The 25,383-nt window shown below is 39.8% G+C and overlaps 1 protein-coding gene across 1 annotated transcript in view; it reads left to right on the top strand.

The window, feature by feature from the left end:
* LOC149316874 (gamma-aminobutyric acid type B receptor subunit 2-like) overlaps positions 1-25,383 on the top strand; it is a 360,242-nt gene that overhangs the window by 233,351 nt on the left and 101,508 nt on the right. The window contains exon 13 of the mRNA XM_089516428.1: positions 6,667-6,789. Within this exon, the coding sequence (XP_089372554.1) occupies positions 6,667-6,789 (123 nt within the window). The remainder of the gene's footprint in view (positions 1-6,666; positions 6,790-25,383) is intronic.

Genomic DNA, 25,383 nt, shown 5'->3' with positions numbered 1-25,383 from the left:
TTGCCATCTAAGCTGTCAATCTAGTCAAAGAGAAACCCTGATGTATGGACTGCCAAAAGCCTTTGTGTCCTTTCATTTCACTGGTTGGCACTACTTCTGTTGTCAGGCATGGCATTGAGAACATTTGGCATTTTATCAAAAGGAGGGTGGTATTGCCCTTGCCAAGTCACAGGCTGAGGGGCTGGACATTCATCTCTGGTAGGTACTGGTGATGGAATATGCTGAGGTGATGAGAAAAAAAAACAAGGAAGTGGAAGTCTCAGAAATGGGAGCATTTCCTGCTCTCTGTTTGCCATTTGCAGATGGTTCACATATTTCCTGGATTAAGCATATATTGTGATAGTGACACAAGGATGTCCTGCCAGATCAGAGGAATTTTCTGTGTCTTACAACAGAGTATTTATTTAGTGTTGCAATGCTAATCTGGCAAAGTTCAACAAACTGTAGAATAGAAAGTGAATGCGCTGTTGGCAGGGACTCCTTCCTATTACTTTACAATCAGCATCATAGGGCATATGACAAGAGGAAGTAATATGCTACTACTACATCCATCCATACATTGAGAAGCTGGAGCATGTCCAAAGGAGGGTGATAAAAAAGGTGAAGGGTCTAGAAATTATGCCCTATGAGAAAAGACTTAGGGAGCTGGGTATGTTTAGCCTGGAGAAGAGACGGTTAAGAGGTGATATGATAGCCCTGTTTAAGTATTTGAATGGGTGTTATATTGAGGATGGAGCAAGCTTGTTTTCTGCTGCTCCAGAGAACAGGAACCGGAACAATGGATGCAAGCTACAGGAAAAGAGATTCCACCTAAACATTAGGAGGAACTTCCTGACAGTGGAACACACACCCTTGGAGTGTGGTGGAGTCTCCCTCCTTGGAGGTCTTTAAACAGAGGTGGGATGGCCATCTGTCGGGGATGCTTTGATTTTGAGTTCTTGCATGGCAGAGGGTTGGACTGGATGGCCCTTGTGGTCTCTTCCAACTCTGATTCTATGATCCTAAGAAACATAGTTCATCTAGTGCAGGCACAATCTAGATGTTAACTCAAACAAAGATACTGTTGTATAGTTCTTTGACTTCTCCAAGCAGTTGAAATTTCTAGGGGTTACTTGTATTTTTTATTGCTTGTTTAAATGTTTTAGCCCACTTTTTAGCACTGGAAGTTTCACTAAACAGTTTGCAATTTTTTTAAAAAAAATTCAACACATTTAAGCATAACAAAGCTAAAACAACAACATATTAGCATAGTTAAAGACAAAAAATGATGCAGCATACCTATTTCACTGGGAGGAAACTTTACTGTACTACTACATTTTCCATTTTAGTCTTTTATTCTTTTAGATACTTGACTCCCTTTCTAAGGTTTCTCTGCCCTTTTGTACCAACCTTCTATCAGTTTGGTGTGTAAACGTGGAGGTGAATGTAGGGCAAAGGGATATTAAAGATTCCAACTTTCCTCATTCATGTCACTTAAGGGTATAGAAACGCCCTGCTGGATTGGACCAAGATCTACTTTCAAAAGTGGTGAGTGGTCAGTTGGACATTTCTAGGAAACTGATAAGTCACACATGAAACTGAACATCAGTCCTCTATTGTTTGCTTCCAGCACCTGATGTTCATAAGTGTCCCACCTCGGAGCATGGAGGTTTAGTTTAGCTATCATGCTTAACAGTATTTATTCTCCATGCATTTCTCTAATTTCTCTAATCCTTTTTAGAGTGGAATCTAGACTAAGGGGCGTCGTTACATTGTGGAGCAATGAATTCTATCAGTTGCATGCTGTGTGATTATATACTTTGTCTGTCCCCAAAACAGTGTCATTCAGTTTAATTAGGGCATCCCAAAGTTTACCTTCATCTCCATTCTCTTAATAGTTCAGGTCTTAAAACCTATTAAGATATAAGAAGTAGATTTTGTTTGGATGTCCTGCAGAAATGCACATCTCTTCAAAGTATGGAAAATGTTACAAGCATTCACAAGAATAAATATAATGTGAACCTAGACCTATTGGTTGATAGTTACTGGCTACTCTGGCTGAGGAACCACAAAATGTATTCTTCAAGAAAGAAATGTATTCTTCAAGAAACTTTACTGAATGTATTCTGCATGTTTAGAGAACTCTGGACTTAAATTTGATGAAAATGCATATCTTTTCTGCTCTTGCACTGCCTAAGGCTATCACAAAAAGGCTTTTTAGCACTGTACCTTTTGTGACCTTGAGGTGGTTGCTGCACAACCTGCAGAAAGTTTGTTGCAGTGAGAAAATACACAGAAGCTAAATGTAATGCTAGAAGGAGATCCACATAATCGGTCTGTATTGGTCTGTATGTGTGGGTTTTTGGTATACTGTGTGACCCAAATGTAGGTTCGGTTTGTGGATGACAAGGACATCCAAAAATGGCAGTGTTCCTTCCTTTTCTTTTTCATAGTGAATTGGATGTTGGGGTGGATGTTGTTCAGATGGTTCAGGAATACAGCCAGGTCTTCTTCTCCATGGCTCCGGATGGTGAAAGTGTCATCCACATATTGGAACCAAGTTGTGGGCTGATATCTGCACAAGAACTGCAACCATCACCCAGGACAAAAAAGAAGCACAATCAAAACACTGGTAGACCGAGTAAAACGCATCTGCAAACCCCACTTCTTGGAAGATGAACTGAAGCACTTGGACTGGGCTCTACAGGCCAATGGTTATTCCAGCTCAGACATCAGAAGGGCTGCCAGGCCCAGAAAAAACCAGAGAAATGAAGACAAGCAGCCACCCAAAGGGAAGGTATTTTTACCATACATCAAAGGAGTCAGACAGAATAGGCAAAGTGGTGAGGAAGCACAACCTTCAAATGGTTTACAAACCGACGAAGAAAATCCAGCAAATGCTTTACTCAGCCAAGGACCAGAGAGACCCTCTCACAGCCACAGGAATTTACCATATACCGTGGAGCTGCAGACAAGTCTACATAGGGACCACCAAACGCAGTGTGCAAACAAGAATCAAGGAACACAAGAGACATTACAGACTGGGCCAGCCAGAAAAATCAGCAGTAGCAGAATATGTCACAAACCATCCTGAGCATAAAATACTGTTTGAAAACACCGAAGTTCCATGCCAACCACTACCATGTCAGGATGCACAGGGAAGCCATTGAAATTCACAAATACCTGGACAATTTCAACCAGAAAGAAAAAACCCTTAAAGTGAACAAAATTTGGCTACCAGTCCTGAGGAATAGCAAAATTAGGACTCAGCAAATGCAAATGGGAAACCATTCAGAGACAGGGGCTTTCCCAGCAGATAATGATCACCAATTAGCAGCCACTAATCCTCATTTGCATTAGCCTCCCAGGCTGAGGCCAGCCATCAACACAGAACAATGCATTCCCAGTCTCACACAGTATATATACACCCAATTTTTCCAGGCAAAGCATTCTCTGAAGATGCCAGCCACAGATGCTGGCGAAACGTCAGAAAGAAACTCTGCTAGAACATGGCCACATAGCCTGAAAAACCCACAAAAAACTAAGTCTGCTCATTTGTTCTAGAGTTGTAGAGTTACATGTGGAACAACCCTGCACCTGCTGAGAGTGACGGAAAAAAACTTTATTCAAACATGTTTGTTATCCATGTGGTTGATAGGCTGGGTTAACAGATCTTTTAAATAGTTTTTTGGTGGGTTTTTCGGGCTATGTGGCCATGTTCTAGCAGAGTTTCTTTCTGATGTTTCGCCAGCATCTGTGGCTGGCATCTTCAGACCTTTCTCTGAAGATGCCAGCCACAGATGCTGGCGAAACGTCAGAAAGAAATTCTGCTAGAACATGGCCACATAGCCAAAAAACCCACAAGAAACTATGGATGCCGGCCATGAAAGCCTTCGACTTTACATTGGAAATCTTTTAAACAAATGAACTAGATAGGTGTGCCTATAGTTGTGCACTAGATAGGTGTGCCTCCAAACCAGGATTTGACAACTTGACTTCAGGTGTATCTATAATCAGTGGTTGGGGGCAATCTTAGTTTAATCTGATTTGATGTAACAACAAACGGGCTCCCTAATCATAGCAAACTATGGAAGGAATGGGAAATAACTATACACTCCTGGATTGGAGAGAACATGTATGTTCACAGTGTGTTCCTAATTCCCAGTCTCTGGGTTGTAGATTTGAGTACTGTCATGCTTGAGTAGGGATGGGTAAAAACTGTCAGATTTTGTTTCATGTGGTTTCTCTTTTCCCTAACCTTAGTTTCAGTTCATTCCCCCTCCCACACACACACACACACACGTTGACTCGTTTTCTGGTATATGCATTCATTTGTGCAAAATTGTATTGATTTTTTTCACAATGTATGCATTTTTGCAAGCATTTTGCCTAATGCCTTGTGCTTTTGTGCATATTTCTAATAATATACACATTTTTTTCTCATGTTTCCATGATGTCTGCATTTTTCCACTAAAGAACTACAGTGTGCCCACATCATATGCAGCTGAAAGCTGCGCCAGAAGAAGCCTTGGTGTGCCCCGGAAGGGGTAATAGTGCGTGCACCCGTGGCCCATGCGCCACGCTGCACCATAGTCATGAGCCCCATTATTTGCTGGCAAAATGCCAGCAGGAAGGGGGCCAGACTAGCCTCCAGAGGAAGGGAGTTCCAGAGGGTAGGAACAGCCACCAAGAAGCATGGGCCAGGACCAAACAGAACAAATGGACACAACAGACACCAAAAGGCTGTTCTGAAAGTAATATGTTAAATTCAGATTACAGAAACATTTTACCCATCAATACTAATTTAACTTGCAACCTTTTTCTTAATTTTCTGCTCATAGGTAAAAGCTAATGATTTCAATAAAATGGAAGTTAAGATTCCAATCCTAGAAGATTTGCTAGCATACACTGAAACCAGTCTCTTACTAAGGATAAGATTAGATGCCCTTTGGTTTGTTTTTTTTTTCTGATTTACTAATATAAATATATGAGGAGGAGATCTCATTTTATAGAAGTCAACATTGCCATGCTAAATAAAATGAACACCACCAAGTGCACGATTAAAAGGCCATCTGCTGAAAATGAACCAACATATGGCAAGTTACATTTCATTTTCCCCAGCATTGTTGCTTGCTTCAAAATGAGAATAATAGGCACTTGTTGCTTAAAATTATAGTATTATCATCATCATAATGATGATAATAATTAGCTTTGTCTGGATTTTTTTTTTTTTTTAGTTTCTGGACCAGCAAGTAGAATAAAATTACTTTGGCCTGTTACAGACTGCCAAAATAAAGCTGCTTCGGGTCTCTTTGGAGATATGCTGTTTAAATGCTTCATGCATCCTAAGAATCCGGAAGCTGCACCAAAGCTGCACTCCAGTGCTTAGGATTGGAGTGTGGCTTTGGCGTGACCTCCGGACTCTTAGGTCCCATGCATCATTTAAATGCCATACCTCCAAAGAGACCTGAAGCAGCTTTATTTTGGCAGTCTGTAACAAGCCTTTGTTTTATATCATAATGCTCTTAGAGGTGTCTGAGGATTTTATTATTGAGTAGGATGTGTTGAATTGGATTCAGACAGATACTGCAGTTCTATAAATAATTGGGAGTATATCCTGTTGAAACTGATTATTATGTATACAGCTTTGCTGTAGGTTAGTTGCACTTAGATCCTGATGAAATCAGTAGGTATTGGTTAGGCCATGCCTAACCAGTCCCCAGATCTCTATGCATTGTGGTAAAGGCTCTTCAGGCTAAAGTTAGTTTTTTTTTTGGCATACTTCTTGAAACAACTTGAAAAGTAAATTAAGTACTTGCAACAACCTGAAAAGTAAATTAGAGCTCCAGCATATTGCTCATTCCTTGTATGGAGCTTTTATTCAAAACAGGAAGTGATTGAATGCTCACTTCCACAAAAGCCCTCAAAAGGTGCGTTAAACTCTGAAAAGTCTCCAGTTTCTGCAAAATGGCCAATCACTCCCAATAAAAGTTTTGAAGGGCACTATTGGCCATTTGGAAGTTCACTTTTGAGGCCTCCAAGTATTTTGGGGGTAAAAATCATGGGGATGTAGCCTGCAGGGAACTGTAAGGAACCAATGGAAATCCCAAACTCTGGCAGTCTGCCACTTGTCTAAATATTCTTAAGAAAGAGGGCAAACAATGTACCTCATCAAACGAATGTAGCACACAAGAGAGTTTTTCTCCCTACCTTGCATGCACTAAAGAAAATTTTGCTTTTAACATTGATGGTCCTGTTTTAGTGCATGGAGACGAGATTTAGATAACATCAAATGAAATCTTCTACATCTAAATTATTGCACTCCATAAATTTAAATAAGATTTTGGAATGAAGTTAAATTGTTATCTTAGTTATAATTTCTGGCAGACTCTGTAAAGGATATGTTTCTTCATAAATATGAGCATAAAACCAACTTGATGGCTTTTTGTATATTGCTGCAGAATTGCTGAAGATTATGGTCTGTTCAGTTGTCAAATAGGAAGCAACATAAATGTAGCTTATGAGATAACCTTTTCTAGTCTTCCAGTATTATGGAGATCCTTTCTATGCATAATTAAAAAGCCTTCTTAGAAGTGTTGTATATTTATGGCACTTAAGAAAAGCTTCATAGCCCTCTCAGAGTTAAATGAGAATGCCCTCCTATACTCTCTCTCTTTTTCTCCTTAGATCATTAAAGACCAGAAATTGATGGTGATAGTTGGAGGGATGCTGCTGATAGATCTTTGCATCTTGATTTGCTGGCAAGTTGTTGATCCCTTGCAGAGGACAGTGGAAAAATACAACATGGAGGTACGTTATTGAAGTGGCTAATATTTTCCCATTTGTTGCTTGAGATTGCAATGTAATGAATGAAAAATATTAGAAGAAGCCAGGCATAGGGTTTTTTAATTTTTACTTTTTAGTGGACTGTAACGGGAAAAAATATTTATGACAAAGAAAAATTGCATTTGCAATCTAAATACAATCTTGCATCTCTGCTGTGCTTCAGAGGTTTTAGATGCAGTAATATTGTAAACACAAGGGAGCTCTCTTCCAACAGTCTATAAGAGATGGTGTTGCAATAAATAATAGATTTTTAGACTCCATTAGCAGAATTCATGAGGAACTGATGCAAGCTAGACATAAAATAAAGACTTAAAATAGTCATCTATTCAAAAGATCACTATATCCAGAGCTAAGCTTTCAGTGCTCTTGTGGATCTTTAGGTATTGTAATGCCAGTATCTATTATTTTACTCAGCCTATTTCATTTATGCACTAGTTCTGAACTAATGTCATTCCAAAAAAAAGGTCATCCTGGAAATGCAAAGGTCAGAGATGACAGGATTCATAGCATGCTCTTTGACTAATCAGACTTTTTAGCTGTGTGTGATAAGCTTTACAGAGAGAAGAACTTACGAAGCAAGAGGTCTTGAAAACAGGAGGAACCATCACATTGTTTACTGAATGTTCTGTGTATGCAATTGGTGAATATATAAAAATACTTGTATCAAAACAAAGTATGTTGGATGCATTAATCCAAAATGAAATTTCTGTTGCATACTGTTTTCCTATTGGTAATGGGGGGGGGGGGGGGGACTGTTCAGGTTTTTCTCTCCCTGTTATTGTGAGTGGAACTGCTTTTGCATCATTGCAAAAGTAGCATGATTTAGCTGGATTTGATTTATAGGGAATACACACATTGGAGCAGCAGCCTTTGTTAAGATCTGACTCAAGCTTGCTTAGGTTTTGAGAGCCTCTAGTAATGGTTATGGGAGATGATGGCTGTTTTAGTGCTTACAAATGGCTGTGACACAATCTGAGACTCTAAATGGTGTTCTCTGAATGACAGCTCAGATTGTTGATTTGAGAATTTGGGTAAGAAATGTGTGAGATATTATTCAAAAACTTTTTCTAGGGTTGATGTGGAAGTCAGATACTTCTTATGAATCCCGTTTGTCTGTACCTAATGTTTCTACATAATGTTGACTGCAACCATGGCTCTAGTTTTCTCATGGAGAGATCACCAACTCCTGTGTTCTTGTGGGTCAGTTCTCCAGGCAATGGTCCAGTAGCAACAACATCTGGAGGGTCACATAACCCCCACCCCTCTTGTATTGCCATAGTTTCATAACAGAGCAACATACCTTGCCTGGAGAAGGTTATTTAGTTGGGAAGGCATGCATCAGAGGTCATCTGGGGATTTGGGTGTTAGAGGACCTGTCCAGGTGGTGAATTCCCTCCCCCCAACATAGATTCTGTGCCTAGATCTGGTGGGCCTGTGATGGACGATATTAAAAGCAAGAGTAGAATTGTTGCCCAGCAGTAATGGAGCCACTGGTCACACCTAGCCAGAGTCAAGGATTGGCTTTGTCTCATAGGACCATTGTTTTGTGGGGCTCTTGCTGCTCTTCAGGCAGGACCTTGTTAATAATAATAGGTTTTATTTATATACCGCCCAATCACTGGGAATCCAAGCGGTTTATAAACCTTGCTCCAGATGCCTCTATCTTCAGAGGTCAGGTCTGTGGTCAGAAATACAGACTTTCTTATTTGCACAGTGGCACTATATTTTCAAAACACTCTCTCTGAAGCCCCCTGTACAACTGATTCTGCTGTCCTTTAGATTGTTTTTTAAATCAGTGATGGTGCTTTAGAACAGTAATGGATTGTGTTTTTGTTTTTTTTTACCATGGTTTCTTTTGACATCACCATGTAGCTAAATCTACATGTCATGTTTTATTTATTTTAAAAACATTATCTTTGATATCCTGTTGGATTTTACTGTTTGCTTTTATAAGTTTGTTGACTTAGAGGTTTCATGACAGAAAGAATAAGAAATAAATAAGAAATGTGTCTTTTTAGAAAATGAAAACTTCTCACATGGCATCAATTTAGACATCATTCCTTGTGGACACAGGAGGGATGCTCTTATTTGTACCATCGTCAAGCATGGTGAGAATAATGTCTGAACATCTGTGCAGTTTCAAGTCAGTTAATGCCTGCAGAGCAGTTTCCAGGCAAACATTTCTGTACAGGAGGCTACACAGAAAGTAAGGATTTTTGAAATACAGTCAGCATTTACATGGCTGCATGCATGGCTGTTTCCTAGATTTAGCAACATGATGATGTCACTGCAGGCAAGTGATTTCAGCAGGGAGCAAAGGCACGAGTAAGTGATATAAATAAACAAACATTTTTGTAAGATGCTCATCAAAATAATAATAAACAAGGAGGATTTTTTAACCACCAAAATATATATTAAAATTTTACTGTCTTTTCTGCCTAGCCGTATGTGGTATTGGAGAAATCTCAGTTAGCATTAACCAAACTGTGTTTTTAATGTTTTCACACCTGTGTATAGGTGCTATTGCTACATGACAGCAGAAAGTCTGTTTAAAAATTCGGAATGGCTCTCCTCCTTTAATCTTTTTTTTTGCACTTAATATCTGACTCTCAGCTAGTGTTTTTTCCTCTTGTTTCCAGTTTTTCTCTTTTCACCTTACATTGGTTTGACAGTATACATATTTGTGTATCTGTTTGTATTTTTGCAACTATCCTTCTACACACACAAGATTTTTTTTTTCCAAAATGGGAGCATGCATTATTAGCACACCTTGGTTTCTCTTAAACCTTTTTGTAGATCATCTCGCCATGGGCAGGTTTACTCTTATCTATTTTATGGTTTGTATGTACAGCGCTGTGCATATCTACAGAACTATATAAATAAAACATACTAATAATAATAATAATAATAATAATAATAATAATTTCTGCCTTGTTGGCTTGTTGATATGATCCCAGAATACATTCTGAAAACATAAAATGGGCCAACCTTTTTAAAGCTAAGCAAGTCTGAGTCTCATCAGTACCTGACTTAAAAACACTTGGGGAATCCTAAATTTTGAGTTCTGCTGTTGAAGATGTACAGGATCACACAAGATGAATTAATAATATCAGCACTGATTAAAATAATCACTCTGCAAATCTTGTAGTTATACATGCAAGACTTCAGTAGAGCTGGGGAACTTCTGGCTTGCAACGTATTTTGGAATACATTTCCCACTGTCCTGTAGTATAGTGACTGAAACTTCTGGGAACCAAAGTCCAAAACATCTGGAGGGCCAAAATTTCTCCTCCCCTGATTTGGGAATGTATCCAGATGCAGGATTATACTCAAGGTTATAATTCTGGAAGAACTCAGAAAATGTGTAGGATTTGGTTCACAATGAGATCCTGAAAATATATGGTTTTATTTTTATATACCGTATATACTTGACTATAAGTCAACCTTATGTATAAGTCAAAGGCAGATTTGGGGCCAAAATGATGGATTTTGATATGACTCATGGATAACTCAAGGGTAAAACTTAGAGGCATGTAACAAAGGATCTAAAGGATGAAGCAAAGAAAAACAATGCCAAAGAGCTTGCAAAATTCCAGCAGGATTAACTGTTTTTGCTCAGCCTAAAGGAAGGTGCTTCCAGGACAGTTTATGTTCTTATCTTTCACCAGGGAGTTGTTCCTTTTTTATATCTAACAGTTAAAGTACATCACTTACATTGACCCATGAATACGTCAACTCAGGTTTTTCTGGTCCATTTTTTGACTAAAATTTCTAGACTTATACATGAGTATATACAGTATTCATTTTTAAGGCAACAAATATACTCACCTGAAAATATGTGAGCATTGCCTTCTCAAATCATGAGACTTAGGAAAGCCACATACTGTCCATGCTTTCTGTGTGGACAAGGCAGAGGGCAGGCAATCAGAAACAAGCTGTCACTCAGCTCATACTGAAGCTAATCTATGGTGGCACAATTTCTTTTTTTGCACAACTCTGCTTTGTCATCATCTTTTTCAATTAATGGTATTTTATAATTAGATATTTTTATTTCATTATTTAAATTTGCTTTTCTTTTGGAAGCACCTAGGATGCATGAATAAACTCTTCTACTAAAATATAATAAAATAAAAACCAATTATCTAATGCTAGTTGACAAGTGGAGACTGATTATTTGTAAAGCACCTACACAGGGACGTAGCCAGGATTTTAGGAAGGGGGGGTCCAGACTAAGTGCCACCATTATAATGGGGCTTGGGTACAGCGGCGCAGCAGCACACTCCATTCATTTTTCTGATGGAAGGGGGGGTTCCGGGCCCCAAGATCCCCGCCCCCCTTGGCTACATCCCTGACCTACAACAACTAGATCCTGTGTGTTAATCGAAAGAAAAACACATAGGCTTCACTTTGGGTTAGATAAAGACTGGACACTTAGAGGAAGAAAAACAGAGGGAGAATAATGTAACCAGGCTGAAGATAGATCAGTCTCATTCAAGCCAGGATGATATTCCCTTGCCATTGTTCTTGCTTGGGGCAAGTGTACTTGTACTTAAAAGTGTGTCAACCATATATGGACCTGGTGTACATCATAATTTCAACCTCTGTGTTTCCTGTGACTTGCATGTCGTTGTTTTAAATTGTACAAGGGGACCTGGTGGGGACACTGGAGAACAAGATATAGTAATTAATGGTGAAAGGTTGGTGTTCTGAGCGATTCCCCTCTCCGTCTTTTGAAGTATTCCTGGTTTAGCTACACAGATTTTAAGGTCAGGAGGGACCATTGAAATAATCTGTTCTGATGTGTTGCATAACATTCAGAAATTTAATTTCCTTTACTTATTACTGTATCAAGGCCACTTAATCATACTTCTATAAGATATATCTTTTTAAAGGCCAGTTACTCAGAATGATCTGGGCTTCTTCCCAAGCTGGATTTCTTATTCATACAACTGGAGATACCTTAAATATACTGGGATTTATGAAAAGAAATTCAGCAGCCTACCTTGAGTATATTTGCTTAGTGTACAATTCCACTGAACTCAGTTTAACATCTTCCTACTAAGTATACTAAAGACCACAATGGGCATAATCCATTATGAGTACCAAATAGAATACTACTCTACTTGGAGCTCTTGGATTTAATGACCTCTACCATTTCAAATTTCTGTAGAGATGAGGAATGAATGTTTAAATGCTCTTCTTGTAAAATATGCTCTATGCTTGCCTGCCAAGGAAAAGTTTGCAGGTTGATGGAAAGTTTCGTTCTCCTTTTTTTTCAATTGCATAAGATAAATTGATCTTCACATGTTTTTTTGTAGCATTGTTTAAATGTTTAATATACATGCAAACTTGGTTACTGTTGCATTGCTGGAATATGTTACAAGACTCCTTTGTATTTTCTTGTTTAATTTATTCTTAGCTTTGTGCTTCAAATGCAAAACAGTCATGAACCACCATTCCTTTTGCTTTATTTTACTAGAAATTTGGGGTGCATCATTCTTATTTGAGGGAGCAATGTCTTCATTTTGCCTCCACCCATTGCTAAACCCCGAAGCCAACAGTTTTTGTATCTAAACAGAATGGATATTGAAGAACATTTTTAAAAGCAGTCTGAACTGTCAGTAATTCTATGCATTTCTTTGGATACTCTCCCAATCACTGGAAAAAATGCTTCTCTTGAAATACCAATGAATTAATGTGACCATATGATCAAAAACATTGTCAAATGTTACTTGCAAATAATGGATTTTCAGGCATGTAGATTAGACACATATTGTTTTAGAAAATGGTCATTTATAGTTTTAGATATTCCCAAGGATGTTTTTATTAATGACTACATGAGACCTCAGTTATGAATTATAGATAGCTGTTTTAGGAATAGTTCATTCTGCTCTGCAATTTGTATTGCTCATCCTCACCAGAGTTCCAGTTAACTGGCTCTTCAGAGAGAGCAAACATTGCCGTCATCCAGTTTCGCCTTTGGCTTTTTTGCTCCAATTTGTTGCTTTCAGACCAAGTTAATCAAAGTGCAGCAAATTCAACCATCAGAAATTTACAAGCCAACACACTGCAGTGACTACCAGTAGTGAAGATATTAAGCATCCTTACACTGAGTCAGGCCATGGGGTTCATCTACCTCAGACTGACAGTGACCCACCAAAGTCTTAGAACGAGGTGTTTCTCCAGCTTGATTCTGAGTGCTTCTGAATACTGTAGTTTTTGTCAAGTACTTAACCAGATTTTTTTCTGTATAGTTCTGCTGCTGATATTAAACAATATTATCTTGACTGCTATTCCTTATGATCACACTGTAGAAATAATGTCTTCCCTCCATCTGAAGTATTGACCAGCCTAAGCAATAGGGCCTTCTCAGTGATGGTGCCCACATAATGGGGCATCTTCCAATGAGAAATTCAGCTAGCTGATGTTTATATTACTTCAAAAAACAAAAGGCAACTTTTAGGGTTAGATACGCTTTTCAGTAATATATTTACAGTTCATATCTCTTGCTGCTATCTTGGACCGTATATAATTAGGTTATAGTTTAATGTTGTGTATGTAGTAGGCTTTTTCACGTTTTCCATTATGTAGTCTTGTAATGCGCAGATAATTGCAGTAATTTGAAATCTTCTCATCTGTCTTTAGATATTGACCAGCATTGATGTCCTATCCCAGAAAGCACTATCTTCTCTTGTCTTCTCTCCTCTAGTCTGATTCCCACCCCATAATCAAATGAAATTTTATGCCAATTCAACATATTTGGTCATAGATATAATTTTGTCTAATTTTTCCCCCGGGAGGATCTCTGCATATCATGGGGTTCCCCAAGCCTGTTGCTATCTCTCTTGCATGTTGTTAGTGCTATTCTGGCCAGAAATAGATACACATGTTGAATGAGTTTGTTATTAATACATATAATGATAGATAGGTGAAGGACAGCGAACATAGGCAACATGCCATTCAGATATTGATTGAAGTGTAAGTGCTGTCAAAGCTGTGCTAAAAATGTCCAGAGAAGAAAGGGAGTGGCATTTTAGATGCTTAATGAAAGTAACTTGATCCCAAGCCAAAATATCTGGTTTTTCAAAGAGTAAATAATCGAAAATTAATGGATCTGGTGAAGTGGACTGGAATCTACACAAGCTGCTACTAGAGACTTCTTTTTCTCAGTGTCTCTTCAAGGCATTTTACAGCATTCCTTTATATCTTTTTATGCTACAGTTAATGGGTAGAGCAAAAGGATGTTTTGAACAATATTGAAAAGAACATGGAAATTCCAAAATTGATTCAGAAAGCCTGTGGCCAAGCAGTTGGCTGATTGGTTCAAACAAAAATGTGTGATTTTACCATCTCCTTATGGCTTTATGTCTCTGACATGAATTATGTCTAGACACAATGCTGTAATGAAATGTGGCTAAAGTACATGTCTGCACAACTCTTGAAGGTACAGGAACCTTGTTAGAATCTAGAGCAGGATAGAGAAAACTTCCCAGTCATAGTACAGAAGCTTAGATCAGAAGTTTCTGTACTAAACCAGTGTCTGATGCCAGTAATGGCCTGGATGAGAGTGAACAAATCAAAATTTAATCCAGACAAGACAGAGATTCTTCTGGTCAGTTGAAAGGCAGATCAGGGAATAGAAAATCAGCCTGTGTTGGGTGGGGTTACACTCCCCCTGAAATCTCAGGTGCACATTTTCACTGTGCTCGTGGACTCATTTCTGAGACTGGATGCCCAGGTTTCAGCTGTGTCCAGGAGTGCATTTGCACAGTTAAAATTAGTGCACCCACTACACCTGTTCCTTGAGATGTTAGATCTGGCTATGGTGACACATGCCTAGATTACATCCCATTTGCACTACTGTAATGTGTTCTATGTGAGACTGTCTTTAGAAACTGTCCAGAAACTTCAGTTGGTTCAAAATGTTGTGGCCAGGCTGTTGCCCAGGGCTAGGTAAAGGCATACTGAGTGTTTTTATATAAATTGTACAGTTGCCCCTCCATTTGCGCGGACTTGATATCCGTGACCCTTTCTTACTCGCAAGGAGCAAACAGAGGGGATTAAAATGGGGCACGCAGCCCCATTCAAGTCTGTGGGGCTTGAATATGTGCAAAATTCCATTTTCGTGGGGGGAGGATCTGGAAGGGTCCCCTGCGAAAACGGAGAGCTGACTGTATTGTGTTTTTTAAGGTGAGTAGACTGCCTTGGGTCCCATGCTGGGAGAAAGGTGGGATGTAAAATAAATAAATAAATGCATCTTGCCTGCACAGGCACACAGTACAGAACCCACTTCATTGGAGTGAGGACAACTCTCAGTTGGTTTTTGCAGACACCACTACCACCTTCAGGATTCAGCCAGAAGTACTGGCTGAGAGTGATTCAGCTCCTTCCATAGACAGATGAGGAAGAGTGAAACTGGATCCTAGGCTAGAGCACTGACAGGCCAAGCCCTACCCAACACATTATTGGGGACCCCATAACATCACCCAGCCAACAGATGATGGGGATGGTGGAAATTTGCCCCTGCTTTGGATATAGTTCCCCAGCCTTGGCAGAGATGTTGGACTGACTAATCTTGTTTTACCAAGTTTCCTGCTGTAATCAGTTGTGTCACTAGGGTGATGCAGGCCACACACCAGGTAACACTGCTGCCCCTCAAACATCTGCCTTTGGGCAGGAACAGTTAGTGGCGTTCACCTCTGTCCCTTTAAAATGCTGAAGAGATGGTATGAGTGGGGTTGAAGAGAAAGGAGAGGCCCCATATTTTAAATGTGAAGACTTAATTTTTTAAAAAAATTACATTTTACCAACTTTTCACTCAACCATATGAAACTATGTATACATAAATGTATTTAGGCTGTGCATATGATATTGTAATTTAAATGTATAATTTAAATTTTGCTAGTTATTTATGTTACAGCTATTACCACTACATTCCATAATATACAGGAACTACGATTAATGAATAACATCAGTACAAAAAGCATTATTAAGGATTTAGTATGGTGTGGTGTGGGAAGAGGTCAGTGGGGGGGGGAATGATACCATGAGTTACCACGCCAAACCTAGTGACACCACTGGGCTGTAATTATATTCTTATAGTCTTATTTCTCTTCTTTGCTAAAATTTTATTTCCCTATGTTTCCTGAGATGCCCACCATCTTTTTTTAAATTACATTTTCTTTAGCCACCCTGCCCTTTGATCAGGGACCCTTTCACACTACACAATTATAGCACCATGATTCCACTGGCTGCATCATATGGAATCCTGGGATCTGCAGTATGGTAAGGCACTAGAAGTCTCTGGTTGAGAATTCTAAATGCCTCTCCCTAAACTGCAAATTTGAGAGTTTCATAGGATGTGCCTATAAAGTGCCATAACTGTGTAGTGTGAAAGGGGACTAGGGCCTGTTACAGACTGCCAAAATAAAGCTGGTTCAGGTCTCTTTGGAGGTATGCTATTTAAATGATGCATGCATCCTAAGAATCCGGAAGCTGCACCAAAGCTGCACTCCAGTGCTTAGGAATGGAGTGTGGCTTTGGGGCGACCTATGGACTCTTAGGACCCATGCATCATTTAAACAGCATACCTCTAAAGAGACCCGAAGCAGCTTTATTTTGGCAGTCTGTAACAGGCCTAGGTGTTCTGCTGTTGTTCTTTTCCCTCCCCAGCCTAAACTGCAGCCCTTCTTTACAGCCTACTCTTCTCTCCACTATTGCGTTTCCAGTGCCCTTCCCCTTCACTCACTTTTTCCTTAGGTTCCTCTGTCTCCCTGCCCATTGGAAGTTCTGCATCCTTCCTTGAGCCAACTTCACCAACTTAACCCCATTCACCAGGAAGAAGAAGGCTGGGCTGCTCCCTCCTCAACCACGATAATCATCATCTATATAAATAAAACTATTAATGTTTGTTTGTTCAAAATCTTAAATCTCCTAAAGTTCTTCACCGATTACTTTGAAATTTTGACACAATGTTCCATTTGAATAAACACATGTTTTTATATACATATTTAAAAAAAAATTTGGGGGGAAAAACAGTGCCATCCGTTGGATGTAACAGCAACACACGCTATAGTAAATATTCGATCGCCGTTTGCAATCACCATCAACAAAGCTCGGGGCCAATCTTTAGAATTGTGCGGTTTAGATCTAGACACGGATTGCTTCTCACATGGACAATTATATGTTGTGTGTTCTAGAACTGGCAAACCAGACAATCTCTATATCTACACAGACAATGGAACAACAAAAAATATTGTATACCCACAAGCATTGTGAAATTAATTATTTCAGAAACATACACTTTCTCTTTTCTTTCTTTTCCATTTAACCAGACTGAGCCACAGCAATGCATGGCCGGGTACAGCTAGTATAGTGGGCTCTTGTTATATGCTGGGGTTTGGTTCCAAGATCCCTTGTGGATAACAAAATCCGTGGATGTTCAAGTTCCATTAAATATAAGGACATAGCAAAATGGTGTCCCTTATAAATAATGGAAAATCAAGGTTTGATATTTGAAATGTATACTTTTTTTAACATTTTAAACCGTGGATAGATGCTTGAATCCGTGTATAAAAAATCCATACATAAGAAGGGCCAACTGTAATAAATATTTATTTGTATCCCACCTCTCCCTTTTGAGGATCGAGGCAGATAACAGCAAGATAATACTATTACAGAAGATAATAACAAGCAAAACAATACCCCACTATGCATTATAGGGATAGTTTTGAAGCAAGACACCTAGGCTCTCTACACATAACATGCATCATCAGGTTCCATACTGTAGGAGGAGTCTACATTTCTTGAGCAGAGTGGTGTCTTTAGACTTTCTCTTGAACAAGTGGATGAGGACAGGTGCTGGAGGGGGGCAGGGATTCAGGAACAGGATTGTGATTGCTGGTGCAGCCCCAGTCTTCTGTTGAGCATGATTATTTATTCTGTGATACAGATTTTTTAAAATCTCCCTGTTCCTTAGCTTCTCTCCATTCTAGGTTCTCACGTTCTAAACTTGGGCCACAAACCTCTGACCCTATCTCTGTGAGGTTTTGATCCTGAGCAGGCTGAGCATGACTTCTTTGTAGGAGTTGAACTGCAAATATTCTAATATCTTTGCCCATTGAGTCGCCTGAAGGTTCATAAATTGGTATTCTATGTCGTTGCATGAGCTCAGCCAATTAGTAGCACTGCAGTACATAGAGCAGATATGGCACAGAGAACATGACAAATTGAATGATATTGTGTTTGGATTAAGATGTTTTGGCAAATCAGTGTTGTTGGGTTTTCTTTTTAAAAAATATTATTATGGCAGCGTGCACGTGTTACCGTGTATGTAAATTAAAATTGAAATAACAAGTAACATATAGCCCCAACACACACATGCACACACTATTTAAATTGTCCTTGCTCGACAATTCAATCAGCTAACAGCTGGATTAGGGGCAACTTTATGAAAGGAGAGTGCATTATGAAATGAAGCATGTAACTGGTTGAGGTACTTTGTGAGGGTGCTCTGCTCACCGTGGGCCAGAGCTTGTTAGTCTGTTGGTTCTTTGAATGCTGCTACATCCCTCCGCATCCTCTGTGTATTTAAAAATATGTGCATTGAATTCTTCTTTGAATCCCTGTCACCCTTGTAGGAGCCAAATGTGTCTGTACGGTAGAATGCACTTGCAAAGGCAGCCATTCTCCAGCTCAGGAGAGAGGCAGACAGCCAGGAGCTGAAAGTGAGAGCTGTCCGTTTCAGCTGCTGCTCCTGCCTGCTGGCTACGGCCAGCTGTTGCACGGCGGGTGAAACGGGAGGTTCGGTCTTGCTCCTGTTAAAGGCCCTTGCTGGCAAAACCCGCAGCTGCTTGAACAGGAGCTGGCTAAGGCCCATTTCAAAGTGATGTTCCGCCTGCTTATAAAAATAATAACTTTCTGATTATTTCTGATATTTTTAAAAACATTTTTTAAAAAACATCAGTTTCTAAGGAAACAGATGACATTGTGATAACTGGAAGCCAGCAGTAGAAGCTGACTCAGCTGGTGGCCAGTTTTGTTTCAGTTTCTATGGAAACAGCTTTGAAATAGGCATAAATAAACTCACAAAATGCAGACAGTTATAAAATGGATGGACATGTGCCTTTTCCCAGTCACTTATCTGGGCTCTCTCTCCCTCACCAGGCATTGCCTTGGACTAATCAAACTGGCATAAGATCATAGTTTTTCAAGCACAGTTTATGCTCTCCACGAATGGTCAGCACTGGGTCATTTCAGGAGAAGGCATGTGTGAAATGACATAGCTGCAGCCTGCCCCAATGAAATCAATAGCAGTTCCATGATTTTCTGTAACAAGTGAGGGTTTATGCTCACAGCAACTGTATGTGAGTTGATTCTTCTTCTGAGAGCAACATTGCCAGAGTTCTTGTGACTCATTATAAAGAAAGGAAGCACCTTAAACTTAGCAGTACTATTGGTCCATCTAATTCAGTACTATTTGCACTTATTGGCAGTGGTTCTATAGGGTTCCAGACTGAATTCTTCCCAGTCCTTACCTGGAGATATGAGAGGTTGAACCTGGGACTATTTGGGAGCTGGAGGGCACTCTTAAAAGTAAGCTTCAGCCAAGAAAACTGATACTCACCACTCCACTCTGTAGATAGGATTGTTGAAGTGCTCTCTTGCAGTTAGGGACCATGAAGATGGAAGGAGAATCACTTTTGCATTGTCTTCCAGTTTTAATCTCAGAGATATCTGTATGCAGAGAAACATTTATGGTTGTGTGTGTGGTTTTTTTTTAAATGACAATATATTTAAATGGTGGTACATTTATGCGAGGAGAAATTTTCTGCTCCCTGACTTAATCAAATATCCCCCCCCCCCAATAATTATTGTCTCACTTGAATTATCTCTGTTAATGAGCTTATGGGCAATGTTTATAAATACAAAACTCAATTAGTAAATTGACCTTGGCTGTGAAGTGATGATGTGCTAATTTTCATCTTTTCATCTTAAAATGTCAGCAAATTGCTTTAATTTGACCTAGGTTGAACTGAATTGGCTGCTTTTGAGAGGCAGTTTGGGAATTCTGCTGCTTTTAGGTACCCTCACCTGACTTCAGGGGAGAAAAACACTACAGTCGGCCCTCCACATTTGCAGCTTTCACATTCACGGTTTTGATTATTTGTGAGGTCATGGCCACATGCGTGTGCACTCCTTCCTTCCGGGCTTTTCCCCTTTAGAGGAAAAAGCCCAAGACAGAGAAGCCGGGAAGGGTGCACACACCAACCTTTTTGGGGAAGGCAGCTAACCCGCTGGGAAAGGGGTGAGGGAATCGATCCTCTTCACCCTTTTCCCAGTGGGATAGCTGCCTTCCCCAGGCAAATATCCCAACGGCAAAAAGGGGGGAGAATAATCAATCCCCTGTGCCTTTCCCAGTGGGATAGCTGCCTGGGGAAGACAGCTATTACACCAGGAAAGAGGAAGGGAGCCAGTTAAAGGGACAGGAGGGCAGGAGAAGTTGAGGAGGGCACACACCTGCTCCTCTACCCATGGCCACCTGTCCTTTTAACTGGCTTCTTTGTGGGGGTGTTATTTGTGATTTTTCCACATTTGTGGGGCTCTTGCACTCCTAACCCCTGTGAGTGTGGCAGGCCAAATGTAGTTTTGGTAAAGAGTCTTTTGACAAGTTACAGGATACAACCAGTAGATTCATGTTTTGCAAACAATATTTGACTACTCTTAGTCCCTTTATTTGTGCATTGTTTCTTATCCTTCCTCTGACTTACATAAAAAAAAAAAAACCTTAACCAACAGACAGAGAATCTTCTCTATTTTGAATCTTGGTATAGTGGAGCACTCTTGACCATATCACTCCAGAATGTAAGTAGGGGGTGCATGTTTGAATTCTGCCCAATTAGAAAATCAGCATATGAGATGGAGCCTTCTTTTTAATTACATTTCTCTTTCCTAGAAGGTGGGGTTGTTGTTGTTGTTTTAAAAACATTGAAGAATGTGCATTCAACTATGTAGTTCTTCAACTGCAGCCTGACAAGGTTCAATCCCCAGAGGGCCCTACTGTGTGATTATTCTGAAAATGTCGACCAAATGTTGGTTAAAGGCATGGATACCAGAATTCTCCTTATTGATGATGGGAATTAAAAGACAGGCTACCAGTAGCTCATATATCTGACAGCTGATCACATGAATATGGATTCTTGCCAGATCAGGAGAGGGGAACATTTTAGATTGGAGTGGGTATGTTGTCTGTCACAAAATCCTTCAGGGGTTGTCGATGTTGGTGTTTGAAGTCACAATGTATACATTCCCATTTGTACACATATAGGAGATTATCGCACGCAAAATCCGTGCTGGGATAGACTCAGGGTTGTAACTGTTAGCAGCAGATCTTATCGTACTGCCTAGTGCCTGGGCAGTAGGCAGCCCTATCTGGGCTTCTCTGCAGCTTTTCACAAACAGTAAATCCCATTCTTGAAAAGTTACTGGAGAATCCTGGGTTGGATATGGGCTTCCTATTGTCTAGGCACCGGGCAGTGTGATAAGATTCGTTCCAGATGGTTATAACCCGCGTCTATCCCGTCACGGATTTTGCATGCAATAATCTCTATATTGAATCACACTGGGGGTGGAGAGGCTTTCGCCTTGATCAAGATTGTGGGTGGGGTGAGTGATTTTTGGAAAAACGCAGTCTTGGACTCTTTCCAGTAAAACTACTGCCAGGGAAACCACTGTGGGAGGCAGGGAGGAACCTTTCTTCATTTTCTACACCTGGGGATCCCAGTGTAGGAAAGACTCTTATTCTTCTACTACTGTAAGCAGCAGAGAAATTACATTCTTCATAATTCAGTTATGAAAGCAGTGCGCTGGGTTTACTGGTTTGGGGGGGGGGGGGGAGCTCCTTCAGGCACCAACTCTCTATGTGACTTTAGAGGCTGAAAGTTTTAAAAACGGAAAATTAACCAAAGTGACTCCATGTGAAAATGAAATAGAAGGGAAGAAATCAGGTCAAGGACAGGATGATTTTGCAGCAAAAACAATTTATTTTAAATTCAGAAAAATACACCGGCAGAAACCAACAGAACAATCTATACTCAATGCAAGATGTTTCTCAAAGTAAAAGAGGGGGAAATGGCATGGAATCTAAAACCCTTCTCCTGATCAATCAAAGGAGGGTAGAGGGTGTAGCTAAGTTTAAGGGACTGCACACATGGATTTTCTCTCCCTCCACTATGAAGAGGAGTCTGAATGACAGAGTGGTGGAAGGTAAAGAAGCAGGTCTCAGAGAGAGCCTCTCCCTCTCTGTCTCTGTATTTAGCCTGTTCTTAACTTGGGGACTGTCTCGTAAAGTGAAGGAAATACCTCTGGGTTGGGGGAAACGTGACCTCAGTGTTGTTCTATGGAGGGTTCAAAAAACAAAAATATATGCTTAAAGTGATGAGTACAATGCTTGTGCCTCTGTGCCCCACAGATAATACTGTTTGAAGGTACTTGTATATTTTCTCCATGGAGTCAGTAACAGCTCTAGGGGTGGAGGGAGTATCAAAATATAGCAGGAAGAAAAGAGTTGAATCATACTACCGATCTGAACTGGATTCCCTGTTTGTTGTTCATTTTAGAAACACTCCTACAGGTGACTCTGGCTGCAGAAATAATCCACTTTAACTGTCATTGTTCAATGTTATGGAATTTTAGGTATTCTAATTTTTTGTGGCACCAGAATTCTTTGATGGAGATGGCTAAATATCTCACAAAATAACAATTCCCAGAAAGAGTTCCATAGCATTGAGCTGTGGCAGTTAAACAGTGTCAAACTGGATTATTTCTGCAGTGCAAATACAGCCTTTGTCATAGATTTTCCAATATTATAGCTTGTTTGGCACTTAGATACCGAATTAACAAAGAGAAACAGAGCAATTGTTTTATTTTTTCAAAATGCTTTGTAAACATGCTACCTTTGGGTAATAAATCATAGATAAATAGTGCTTCATGAGCTATCCAATATGCTGTTTGCAATAGTACAAGCTAATGAATATAACGCCTGTTGCCATTTCTCACTGAAAGATGAACATTACCTTCGTCTGTCCAGATGCAAATGGCTAAGACAGAGGAAAAAGAAATGCCACAGCTATCACTGCATCTTTCTTCAAATGGTTCATTTGCCTTGAGCTTTTGGATTTCATAGTAATGAAGATGAAAGATTGATTGGCTCACTGCTGACCTACTTTGAAGAAATGAAAGAGCAGGTGGCTGGCTTCGAACTGACACTGAGAGCTGTATGAAAAGTCAGTGGAAGAGATGTCTGAGTGGAAGTTGCTCTTAGCACACAAAGCTTTTTCCAATACAGAATAATTTACACATGTTACCTTTTAAAAGTAAACTGCACTTATTTCTTGTTTGCTTACTTACGCTAATAGTTCTCATTTCTGGTTTCTGTAAACATGTTTTGGTTTCTGCTTAAGCAGATAGTTTATTAAACTGTTTCCATTAATGCACCAGGGAGCTCTAAAAGCTTAATAATCCCAACATCCTGAACATCTTGTATAAATATTGGCAGAAATGTATTGTAATTGCAACATGTTTAATCTTTGTATAGAAAGGCACATCTTTGTCCAGGTACAAAATTAGTATGTTCCTGCCACTCTCTCTTTCTCTATTTTTATATACCACGAGACATCCAACAACACACAGTGAAATACAGCAGCTGTTTTCCATTTACTGTTTCTTTTCTCTTTTTCATAGTCTCCTGTAAGGGAAAAAAAGCTAAAAATTACTCCTTTATCCTGTAACAATATGTTCTCCCAGTTTGCAGCAAAAGAAGCTCCCACTGAGCACTTCCAACAGGAGTGTCCTAGTCTCATTCCTGAAGAATCTTCTCATCTGTTAACAGACTAATGATTTTTTCCCCCACCGTCCAGCTCAATAAAAGACACCTGGATTGGATAGGCTGGCCCAGGTGGCATCACTGCTAAACTTCAGGACACAGGCTAGATATTTTTTTCTTGAGTTTTCCCAAAGAGCCGAGTCTTTTTGGCCTCTCACAGGGCATGTACAAGTTAAGATGGACAATTTTCTGGAAAAACAAACTATTTGGCATGAGTTTAGTGAGGTTTGATTACTTGTCTCCCTCCACATGGGAATTCTTGCATGTGTCTTGCATCTAATACTAGCCAATGCAGGAGGTTTTCAGGAACAAGCAATGTTCTGAAGATATTTTGTTTTGTTTCCCCAAAGACCTTCCTTGGCTTTATCTCCCAAAGAAATCAGCTCATGGAGCGCCATGGGACACGACAAGCATATTTCATCCAAAATTCGCTCCCGTCAATGCAACCAGGGAAGTTATTTTTTCTCACTAGCATGCCTGCCTGTCAGAACCTTATTACCATAAGTACTTAGCAGCCCAGAGAATATTACTGAAAGATTACCATATGCAGTGTTGGCAGCTCTTGTGAAGTTGTTGTTAGCAACTTGATTTTGATTCTGCTGCACAAGTTCTGATGAAAGCATGATTAACCTTCATGCAACTATGGAGAGGCAAAGATGGAACCCAAGTCCCACCCACTCTTCCACACTGCATTTCAGACAACAGATGATATCCTTGAGTCAAACTTCAGTGGCTATATCATGTAGCGGTAATACAAAAGTCTACAATTTGGCTGTCACTTTCCTGCCACCAGTTCTCTAGCCAGATTAGAATATTGCAACAATAGAAGCAGTTTGGCTAATGATATGAAAACAAATACTTTGATTTTTCTTGATCAAGGCTGCCTAATTTCCAAACTTGTCAAGTGGTTATAAAGCTCGGTATCATCTCTTCTTGGAAAAGCCCAGAGGTTGTTGCTTTGGATACACCAGCGCATAGGTGGCCAACCTACAACAAAAGTGGTACCGGTAGCACAAACAACAGCACTCTGTGGCACACCTAGATAGGATTGCTCCCTTTCTCATTCCAACCAGCTGCCTACTCTGGAGCTCAGTAGACTAGATCAGTAGACCACAAAAAGCTGGGTTATAAATGCAAAGCTTTGAGCTTGTACTGTGGCTCACAAATTCCATATCGTGATCACCAGTATAGTTAATTAAGAAGTTCGCTTATCAGTAATGGTCAACAATGTTGGTTCTGCTCGACACCCATATCACAGAGATATATTTGAAGCATGCAGATAAATACTTCCTAAATAGCACAGTTTAAACCTTTATGCGCTAGCTGCAAGTTGGTATGTCTACCACATACTTTCAACATAGACTCAAGCTACAGTGTTTTCCTTGACATGCTAGGTTTGGAGGGGGGTATGTGCAGAAAATATTGGTCTTTATAGAATTATTCAGATGAGCAGGTTCCGCAGTATCAACTCATAGATGCTTAGTATAGTCTGTAGTGATTCAGTATCAGGATGAATTCACCATTGAAGCTGGTTATTTTAAAGTGTAATAAATAAATAAATCAGAATGTTATATGTGATTTCTCTCAATCCCTGATAGACTTTGTAAATTTCATGAAACTCCCCCATACATTGGACTGGATCAGATCTGGTCCATGAAATGTTCTAGATTAGATCC

The sequence above is a fragment of the Sceloporus occidentalis genome, unplaced genomic scaffold (assembly GCF_023333645.1).
Source record: "Sceloporus occidentalis isolate IW3139 unplaced genomic scaffold, rSceOcc1.0.p SCAF_3, whole genome shotgun sequence".
Classification (NCBI taxonomy): domain Eukaryota; kingdom Metazoa; phylum Chordata; class Lepidosauria; order Squamata; family Phrynosomatidae; genus Sceloporus; species Sceloporus occidentalis.
Note: the sequence above shows the minus strand (reverse complement) of the source record. Positions and strands in the feature narration are given on the sequence as shown.